Source organism: Mytilus edulis, chromosome 9 (assembly GCF_963676685.1).
Source record: "Mytilus edulis chromosome 9, xbMytEdul2.2, whole genome shotgun sequence".
Classification (NCBI taxonomy): domain Eukaryota; kingdom Metazoa; phylum Mollusca; class Bivalvia; order Mytilida; family Mytilidae; genus Mytilus; species Mytilus edulis.
The window spans coordinates 75835486-75846650 of record NC_092352.1 but is presented as its reverse complement, the minus strand read 5'-3'; the positions used below and the strand labels follow the sequence as shown (position 1 = coordinate 75846650).

General features: G+C 32.6%; 1 protein-coding gene across 1 annotated transcript; it reads left to right on the top strand.

Annotated features, from left to right (window-relative positions):
- Positions 1-4031: 4031 nt before the first annotated feature.
- Positions 4032-10757, top strand: LOC139489039 (F-box/LRR-repeat protein 16-like). The gene is made up of 3 exons (XM_071275138.1): positions 4032-5481; positions 8526-8674; positions 10428-10757. Exons 1-3 carry the CDS (start codon positions 4364-4366, stop codon positions 10574-10576), a joined length of 1416 nt encoding a protein of 471 aa, XP_071131239.1. The 5' UTR covers positions 4032-4363; the 3' UTR covers positions 10577-10757.
- The last annotated feature ends 408 nt before the right edge of the window (positions 10758-11165 follow it).

The following is an 11165-nucleotide window of genomic DNA, read 5'->3' as shown; positions in this document are numbered from 1 at the left end:
TTCTTTAAATCAATTTATATATATATAAGAGATTCAAATTATATCAAGGACTCCCTGCCCTCAGTCTTAGTGACTTTTTTTAAAAAGGAGCCTAATTTGCAAGTGTCCTGTTTTATTTCAGGATTGAAGATATGTTTTAATTTATCTATATTATTTAAATTATTATATTTATTTTCATTTAAACATTCTTTTCTTAATTGTTCATTTTTTTTACATTTAAAAAAGAAATGAAACTCCTCATCTAGTACATCACAATATGTACACAGTCTTAAATCTCTGGAAATTTTCCTGTATCTACCAGTTTCTGTTAATAAACAGTGGTCACTTATTCGAGATTTACAAATTAGTTGTCTACTTTCGAAGTTTTGAGAAAGTAGGTACAACAATGTATGGTTCAAAGTTATAGCTTTTTTTATTTTTTTTTAAAAGTTGGAGTTTGTTAATTCTCTTGTAAATTTAATATTTTATCGTAATATAAATTTTCATAGTAGTTTTCTAAATTTTGTTTGTATATTATCCTATTTTTTTTCCCCTTATTTTGGTTAACAATTTCTAAATCATTTTGAATTCTGACATGATTTACATAGGAGTACCAAGAATAAATACCTGCATTATGTAAAGTTTTTGCCAAATTTAGTGTTTCTTTTAGTAAGGGGCTAGTTTCTTCCCTTAAAAGTCTATCATGAAAAAGAAGAGTTTGTCTTTTTATAAAGCAATCAATAGGGTAGCTGCCTAATTCAGATCGAGCAGCTACATTACAAGAGGGTTTTTACCCCTAAAATTAACTTATGAAATTTATCTAGTACTTTATCAGGTGGACTTTTGTCAATGAAATTAAGAATATCTTCTTTTTTGTTAGTTTTATCTCCTTTAATTAAAGCTTTATAAAAGGATGAATATATCAATCCATATACCATATTTCACTGTTATAAGTTTATATTGGTCTAATGAGTAAGTTAAATGGTTTGACAAATTTACAGGAGTCTGATGAATCGAATTACAATATGTTTTTATAGAAAACATTACTTTTATGATAGAATAAAAGGTATTCATTTATTTCAAATAAGGTCCCAAGAGAGGGGTATAATCTTTTATAGCAAACACTATGTTTACATGAATAATAAGGCAGCAACCATTTGATTTTCTGGAGGGGGCTATGGATTTTTTTTCTGGATTTTAGCTTACATTTAGTGGCAGCTGAGCTGGGGAAACAAACAATTTTTTTTTTTCAGTATCAAAAACAATTGTTTTTTTCTCTAAAAACTGGAAACAAACTTTTTTTTCAAAAAAAATATGTTTTAAACACATCTTTTGTGCACTTTTTGTTTTACATGTTTTGGTCTAAACGGGTCTCAATACAATGTGTTTAGAATCGTGTTTATGTTCCGGACCATATGAGTATTCGGACCATACGCGTATGGTCATGACCATATGCGTATACTCATATGGTCCGACCATACGCGTATGGTCCGACCGTACGCGTATGGTCGGACCATATGAGTATTATACTCGTTTGGTTATTAACGGGCCGGACCATATGAGTATTTGGACCATATAGGTATTTTTTCAAATATACAATAGAAATAATACAAAAAACTTTATCTTAAAAACAAATGTGTTTACAAAAAAATGTATTAATTTTACATGTCAAAAGCTACATAAACATTAAATATTGATGCCACAGTCAATTGATCTTAGTTTTCATCGCTAATTGTATTCGTGTATGCTTTTGTATACTTAAAATGAAATTCACACGGTACCATACATGTAGTTTTTCTGAGATTGCTTGTTTTGGCTGCGTGCAGTGATATCGACTCGGACAATTCCGATGTGTCTACGGTGTTTTTGAGAAACTCTAGATCTCCAATATCGTAAAATGAATTTCACAGATCAAATTAGATAAAGACAGTGGCTATTTCATGGTTCTTAAATGCTATTTTACCGTCTTATAATTAAGATTAAATAGAAGTATAGAAAAAAAGAATAGAAAAAATAAAGAAACATACACTTTTAATATTTTACTTTTAAAATGTCTTAAAAAATATCATGATCTTTAAAAAATATCATGATCCTTGCCGGTGATGTCACCTACTTTAAACAATAAAATTCCTTGTACAATATGTTCATTTAATTTTGGCATCTTTTTATAATTGTACTTACAAATAGTAAGAAATATTAACTGTGCGAAACTGTTTTTTTTTTTTAATATACATAAAATGACATTTTAGTGACGTAACAATCAGAAGGGTCACACCTAATGAAGAGTTTAAAAGTATACGTGTTGATTACCCCGACCATACGCGTACGGTCCGACCATACGCGTATGGTCGGACCATATGAGTATATACCCATATGGTCATGACCATACGCGTATGGTCCAGATACTCATATGGTCCGGAACATTTACATGTAGCTTATAATAAAAGTGTTTAATCTCTAAGCACGACTTTATAGTTCTAAAATTGACTTTTGTGAGACAAAATTGACTAAATTGAATTTTGTCTCACAAAAGTCAATTTTGTCTCACTAAGTCAATTTTGTCTCACAAAAGTCAATTTTGTCTCACAAAAGTCAATTTTGTCTCACAAAAATCAATTTTGTTTCACTAAGGTCAATTTTGTCTCACAAAATTGAATCTTGTCTCACACAATTGACTTTTGTGTTATAATTTCCATATCAGGTAACCGAAGTCAATTTTGTATGTTTATATTTGCATACCTTTTTGACAAAATTGACTTTTCAGTGTCACGACATTGTCACGACAAAAATGAATTTTGTCATCACAAAATTGAATTTTGTACAAAATCACATGAGTCCCATTCGGCGCCCCATATACACGACCTTTACCAGATCTTTAGATACGTATGTGACATGTATATCCGATAAGGTTACAGAATCGATAAAAGATTGGTACGCACTTTCATAAAAAAAAATGTTTACATCATCAAATACAATGAAATGTAATAGTACATGTTAAGTGAAAATAATTACGGCCAAGTGTTTTGCAATAAACATTTAGGTGCAATAATTGGAAGCGAGAATTTTTTAAATACCTCCTGAATAGATAACCTAAGCTGTATTTGGCAAAACTTTTAGGAATTTTGGTCCTCAATGCTCTTAAATTTCGTATTTATTTGGCCTTTTTAACCTATTTTGGATTCGAGCGTCACTGGTGGGTATTTTGTAGACGAAACGCTCGTCTGACGTAAATACAAATTTCAATCCTGGTATCTATATATGATGAGTTTATTTGTACAAAATTTTGTTGCTTCATTACGAAATTTTTAACGGGAACCAATACATATACAACATGACGATTGGAACTGAGAAAACTATCAATATAGTATATATATAGATATTGTTTTATTTAAGACGTTGAGAATATTTGCCTGTTTATAATAATACATATATATTGTTATTCCTTTTTTATGTGTATGACTCTGATCTGGCTGTGGTTAACATTTAAGAACTGAAATAGTTAAATTCACATTTATGGTTTATGTCAACATTATTGTAAGTTAACAACTCTAAAAATCATTGTAATAAATTACTTTGCTCTTCATGGGCCCTTTAATTGGAATAAAAATATCATATCTTATATAATAAAAACATAACTATACATTTCATATTTTCCGACAATGTACATTTATTGTTTTAATCCTGAAATTTACACTCATTACTTGAATTAAAAGTTGATCTTAGTCATTGACATCTAAATCATTGACCAAATTTTCAAAGAGGATTATTCTTTGTTTTTCATTCAATTTAATAAATTATTTTGACTTTTGAGCACTTGCTCTTTTAAAGATAAATAAAATAAATATAAGATTTATCCTTTTCAAATTGTGATTTGGGGAATTAAAATCATATAGTAATAAATTATTTTTATTGTATATAAATGTCTTATTTTGGTTAACTTGCTTCAGTTGATTGTTGTCTTGTTGAGTTAACCCCCACAGCTTCTTTTATTCATATAGTAATGCATCCTTCATGGCTAATATAACCATCATCCATTAGAATATTGATCCATCGAGTTTTAAACATCGATCCCACGCTTGCTTCAAGTGAAGCGATCCAAGTCGTCAATTATCATACTGGAACAAAGACTTCACGTTCGAAAATAAGGAATTCTTCTTACAGTGGAGTAGTGATTGGAAAATTGTTTATTCTGACTTTTATAGAACCTTATCAGTTTTCATCTATTTTCGTCCGTGAGTAATGATTTTATAATATCTGTTTCCTACAAAATGGACTTATAAATAACCATTGATCGGTTAATTTGTATTGGCAGAATCTATGAATATGGAATAATGACAGCAAATGTTAATTTCTTATTTATATTCAATCGGAAATTAAATTCAAAATGTCAACGATTCGAAAAGCATACATGGAATTATCGAATGGAATCCGAGGATTACGATTCAGCAAGGAACAACAACAGACGACAACGCATGTCTCAACAAATCATATTTCAATTTCAACGACACGTGAAACATCAATTAATATAAATAAACATGTTTCAAACGGAAGTTCTGCGATGAGTGCTCGTGTGATCCGTTCCCCAAAGCCACTCATAGCACGAAAAATTAGAAGTCTTTTTGGACGGCACCAACCTGATACAATCCACGAATTGTTCATGGATGACCGATTTTTATCGAAGTTTTTCTACTATTTTTCTGCTGAAGAACGAGGCATGCTGTCTCGAGTTTGTCACACTTGGAAAAATATACTTTACCATCCAAAGTACTGGGAAAATGTAATGCCTGTCATTATTCTACGTAATCTTGGTAAAACAGAGGAATTTAAAAGATTGTTTTATGAGAGTTTGCAAATTAGATGTTTTGATTCGATTTGCTTTTTTGGCGCAATAGACGAAGAAATTGCTGATTTTATTAACCATTGTGCGATATTCAAAAAGCAAATCAGGTTTATATGTTTACGAAATTCTAATATAACTGATGTCGGTCTTGAAATTTTGTGTAAGAAAATTCCATGTATTTATAAGTTAGAACTGAACGGATGTAACGAAATAACAGAAACGGGTATGTGGTCATGTCTTAACCCCAAAATCGTGTCCTTATCCATTAAAGATTGCATAAATGTTGCAGACGACACAATTGGGGCTATTGCTCAACTACTTCCGGCGCTTTACGAACTGAACATACAGGCTTATCATGTGACTGACGCTGCCTTAGCTTTTTTTAGTACCAAACAGAGCTATTCTCTCAGTGTTCTTAGACTTCAGTCTTGTTGGGAAGTTACAAACCATGGGGTTGTGAATATCGTACATTCTCTTCCAAATCTAGCTGTTCTTAGTTTATCAGGGTGTAGTAAGGTAACAGACGATGGAATAGAACTTATTACCGAAAATCTTCGGAAGTTAAGATGCTTAGACCTATCATGGTGTCCTCGGATTACAGATTCCTCACTCGAATATATTGCTTGTGATCTGAGTCAACTCGAACAACTGACCCTTGATAGGTAAGTTTATATATCAAACCTAACCTCGAATTAAAGCCGTCTAGCCCTCTTGATGTCCGCACAGTTACAACCATGGATGTCTTCGAATGCTTGACGTTTTGCTGTTGGTTTACTGTCTCGTTAACGTTTACATTGTAATTTACTGGAATTAGGTTGATGGTCGTTTTATTTTTACTGTTTCATCTTATGGAGGCTTTTGATTTGGACATATTGTAACTGGGTTTATAGAATAGAGAGAATAGTGAGAGAAAAAAAAGAGCAAACAGAATGTATAGAAAAAAGGCAACAATATTAAGTACACCAAGAGAGTAAAGGAGTTCTTTACAAAGAATAGAAGATAAAAAAAGAATAGGGAAAATATCCCTACACTGCAAAGAATAAAGATATGAAAACCCATTCCCAGCCCATTGGCGGACCCAAATGGGGGGGGGGGTCCGGGGGTTGGAACCCCCTTTTTTTACCGATCAATCCATTTGAATGGGACATATGTTTGGACCCCCCCCCTTCTGTCCCTTTTAAAATGGCTGGACCGCCCTGAAGTCCCTCTTACATGTGTTTCCTTTTTGGACAATCTTTGGTGGTCGCCTGTCTTAATTCGACTGGCTGAATTACTGGCATGAATAAAGTTTTAATGTAATATTTTTTCTGAAACAGACATTATGACTATTAAACTGTACATTTTATAAAAAAAAAAACACCATATATTTCAGTTATACAACTTTATATATATATCGACCTTAAAGTACCAATTTTCATACGGAAGTTGATTGGAAGTATAGAGTGGTTCAACACAAATATAGATGCTCAGGACCAATTAAGAGAGAATAAAACCGCTCGATAAAGCGGTGACTCACCAGGTCGCTATAGCTTCCCACGTTCTCAATTATTGATATTGCTATAGATTTTTGAATCTTGGATTTAAGACCATTTTACATCAACCAGCTTTATAGTTTCTTCACACCGTGCTATTTATTTTTAATGTCTGCTATTACAGCTGTGGAAACTTTGAACTGATACTAATCTGTTTCGTATATACTCTAGTTAAGTTTATATTTTGTAAATATCGAATTCCTCTCGTGTGATCAAACTATCGTTTTGTATTGATTTCATCAGTAATTACATCTACATGACCATATTAGAGATCTATATTACGTGCTGTTTTTAACCCGAAAGGGATTATGAATCCTGATGCCATTATGTGTCTGTTCTAAGTCGGGAGCCTGTTAGTGGATGTCGTTTCTTGCTGTATATTCTAATTGTTTGTCGTTTAGTGTGTTGTAGGTTAATCAGATAGTCAGTTTTCTCCTTTGAATTGTTTAACATTTGTTATTCCGGGACCTTTTATCCTTTAATATGTCGGGTATGGGCTTGTTCATTGTCGAAGGCCATACGGTGACTTATATTTTCTAAGTTCAACGTTAAACTTATATGGTCTCTGGGGGAGAGTTGTCTTTGGTAATCACACCATATTCATCTTTCCATATGAAGTACGCCTCCATAAAATGCCAGACGACTGAATACCGTCGACACAAGGTCAAAATAGGGTAGATTTTTTAAACATGTTTAAGACGGTCTGAATAACATCATATCGCATTTATATAAATAAATTGAAAGGTTTTTCAACACTTTAAAATATTTCCCTGAAATCAAAAATGTTATTCAACGCTATTTGGCATGTTTGGGTACTGTCACGTTACTGTACCTTAGTTTGAAGTTAAAAAAAAATCATATAGGAATAAATTCGAAGAAGCATCCGCATGATATGCTTGAAACAGATATATCACAACACCTGCAGTGCATCTGATATCCTTTTTGATCTCAATTAATAAACTTTGCCGCTTATACAACTATATACAACTAAAACACAGACTTCAAATGTTTCTTATACAGTTAAACACAATGAAACTACCATACCATAGCAAGAAATACTCTCTAAAAACAGTCAAAATCATTATCAACTCATCAATACATACACGCATAGACAACTACAATACAACAAAGACAGTTTCCAATTCTCGATTACATCTGTGCCAAAAATCAAAGATAGGAAAAAACCGCCATTGTTTTGTCACCTGAAATTTAAATGAAACTATGGTTTGGTATGGTAAATGTAATGTTCCTATTCATCTTTATGCATGAGTTGTTATATGTGTGTGTTGACAAATTTGCAGACGTTTGCATGAGATCCAAGATTGTAAGAAACCGGCATTTATTTCCTCTTACATAAACATAAAATTACTAGGATCCTGGTTTAAATGGTAACACTATGCCAATCTCATTATCTGTCAATCAGTCTCATTGTTATTTGCCATGCCGTCTTCACTTTGTCTTCGAGTTATGGGTTTAGGTTTCATTCTGGAACCTTTCGGTTATCTTTTACTGCAGGGATTTCAGCTATTCATTATAAAAACGATCTCTCTGAAACTTCTGTGCCAAGTTCATGAAGGTTGTCTGGTTTGTTTTTGGCGTTTAGTTTATAAATCACTGTAGACGCCATTTTAATATACATTTAGAAATAAGATGCTGTTGTGTGATTGATAATAAGACAACGATCAACACCATTTGAACTATTGCTGCACCGTGAGATCTTCAACGATGAGATGGATTGTTTATTGCTTAACTTCAAGTTGGAAAAATTTCATGTATGTTCAGGACGACGGAACAAATTAACAATTTTGATAAGGGGGAACCCACTGACTGAATGCCTAAGAGGGGACACACTCCAGTCATGATTAAGTGGTTCGCTAACCAACCAAGTTTTCCACATAAATGGGGGGGGGGCAGGCCTTCTTGACCCCATCTAAATCCGCCTCTGTGTGCATATATACTGGTATCAGACAACCATTCATTCTTCGGTGTTCAACAATAAAAAAAAAATCATTCTGTATAATAAACTATAAATCACCCGGGATAAAAAGATGCAAAGTGCATGTTTGGCAAGCTTTCAATATCGATTTCTGTGAGCCCTTAAGTTGTTTGCATTAATTCCTTCTATACAAAATCTTAAAATGGCATTGATGTTATATTTGATATAATATTTACAGATGTTCCCATGTGACAGATATTGGTGTCGGTTATTTGTCAACCATGACATCTTTACAGAAACTCTACTTACGCTGGTGCACACAAGTTCGTGATTTTGGTCTTCAGCATATTTATACAATGAAGAATTTACGGGTACTTTCATTAGCAGGTAATATAAATAACTTATTATTTTTCTATTAAAAGAAAATTGGGAACTATTACAGTAAGTACTAAGTAGTATGTGCATTTCTTTCAATTTAAGTAAGACAAGAAAATTGATTGTTTTCACATATCTCAAAACTATAAGTGCACTATTGCATACGGTTTGTGAATAATTGTCTTGTAGAAGTGTCTGATTCTCGAACATTGTCGAATGTGGACCCGAACTCGAGATTTGTGTTATACTATGATTCTAATACACGATTATTTCGTCGATTTATTTCTGATCCCAGTAAAATAATTGCTATTTTTATATTCGTAAACACATTCGTTCAGTTTTTAAATCACTAGTATTTTTTCTTTTTCGTTCAGAGTTTCAGATTCGAATCGTTATATGTATAAAGACTGAAAACAACGTTCAAGGTTCAAGATTTATCCTATATATTGAAATGCCGTCCGAGAAGCAAATAAATTAAATGAACTTCAATCAATAGAACGAATCATCCTTAAGCATTGGTGTGTGTTAGAATGACAAACTATTACTGCGCTGACAAACCCAGTAGAAGCCTTACAAATGTACTTTGTGAATTGGATTAATAGTGAAGTCATTGTTTCTCTATCACACGTGGGCATTGTGGGACTATTTATATCCTGTGTTGATAGGAACATTAATTTAGAATTCAATTCCAGTGCTACTTATCTGCTTATAGTCCAAAATGTCAATATCTCCACAGAGAAGTGGCGGCTAAACACGTCCTTATTAATGAGATCGGTGAAGCTGAAAACAAAACAATACTACGTGCTGTCAGACAGCCTCAATGAAAGTACAAACTATATTTCTGTCCAAAAGGAGTTCCCAGTACGGTCTTAATGTGAGGGTCTGGAAGGGCGGTTTTACAGATAAGCAATAAAAGGCTCTACTACAGAAAAAAAAAGGATTAAAAAAAAAGGAAAGTGGAAAAAAATATTAAGAAAAGATAATGATTGTGTGCTGAAACATATAGAATATATAATTATATAGTTGGCAATTGTTTGTCTTACTTCAAAAGTAAGACAAAAAATTGCCAACAATTACCCTTTTTTGTCTTACTTTAAAAGTAAGACAAAAAATTGCCAACAATTACCCAAAATAAAGAAAACAGAAATGAAAGACCCGCATTGGAAGTTTTCAATCCAAACTCGGAACGTAAACATGATATCTAGATGTCAGCATACATCAACGTAAACCTGACATCTAGATATCAGCATACAATAAAAAAAAAAGTCACCAACTTTGCAATAAAAAGTGTTGATATATAGTCTAGCTATAAGATATTGTAATTTTGTCAAACTCTGGGACTATACTATATAAGTATAATTGTCCTAGTCTTACAGAGTTACGTGAAGAGAATACTAAATGAATGCCTAGTGGCGGATCCAGAAATTTTCATAAATGGAAAGGAGGGCCTCCAGTCATGCTTCAGTTATTCCCTATACAATCAACCCTTTCCCCCAACAAAACGGGGGGCGCGGGACGGGGCCCATGAAAAACCCTCTAAATCCACCTCTGATGTCATTGCTTCGTCACAGTCGTATTTCAGAAGATGCACAACCATTTTTAAATCATACATGCATCTAATATTAAATATATGCTTCTCTTTGGCACTCACACCACATCTTCCTATATCTATTCATACTATCTTAAACCAAGGTAACCTGGTGTTTGATAAAATAATGATAATAGGTATATTTGTACTGAATATAATGTTTTGTATATTTTTTAGGTTGTACATTAGTTTCCAGTCAAGGCCTTTGTGGGCTGACACAGCTTAAACATCTAGAAGAATTAGAACTGACCAATTGTCCAAGTGCTACAAAGGAGATTTTTCTGTATCTAAAAGAAAACATGCGCGGATGTCTTGTTCTTGATTAGATTTATCTTCTGCACAGAAGTCTGGATATTGTTTCCTGAAAGATTCCAGTATATTAATGTAAAATTGATTAATTCCTGGAACAGGACGAAGAGGCTTAGATGATTGTGACACTTATCAAAAGATATTGCGTTTTGAATGTAAAAAAATCCATTAAAGTAAATCTTTGATGGTTCTTTTTAACTTAATTTTTCTGGAATTGTTCTGTCAGACTAAACCCTTTATATCTTACTTAGTACGATTTACTTAAAATAATGAATATTTTAATCAAACATCGAAAATCCCAAACGTGAATGTTCACTGAATTATTTTCCAATATTTTAATACACTTTTTCGCAGCTTTAATTTAAAAAGTCACTAAGACTGATCGTGGGAAGGGGACACTAAAAATAACCAATTATTTGAACATAATTAGTAGATATGATAATTATATGATTTATATGCATTTTCGTATCTAATTTTTCATGTTTCTTGGTAAAGTACATCCCAATAAAGTAAAGTTAATACATGACCTTCTAGGCACTGTAGAGATTTTAAGTCTCCCTATCAGTCTACACCTATCATTGCTCAGGCTCTGCGATTAAAGCTTAT

Bases quoted from the DNA above. Each gene is read 5' to 3' on its own strand.
- LOC139489039 (XM_071275138.1), top strand. From the start codon at position 4,364: ATGTCAACGATTCGAAAAGCATACATGGAATTATCGAATGGAATCCGA. The intron at 5,482-8,525 runs GTAAGTTTATAT...TAATATTTACAG, and splicing joins GAACAACTGACCCTTGATAG to ATGTTCCCATGTGACAGATA. The intron at 8,675-10,427 runs GTAATATAAATA...TATATTTTTTAG, and splicing joins ACGGGTACTTTCATTAGCAG to GTTGTACATTAGTTTCCAGT.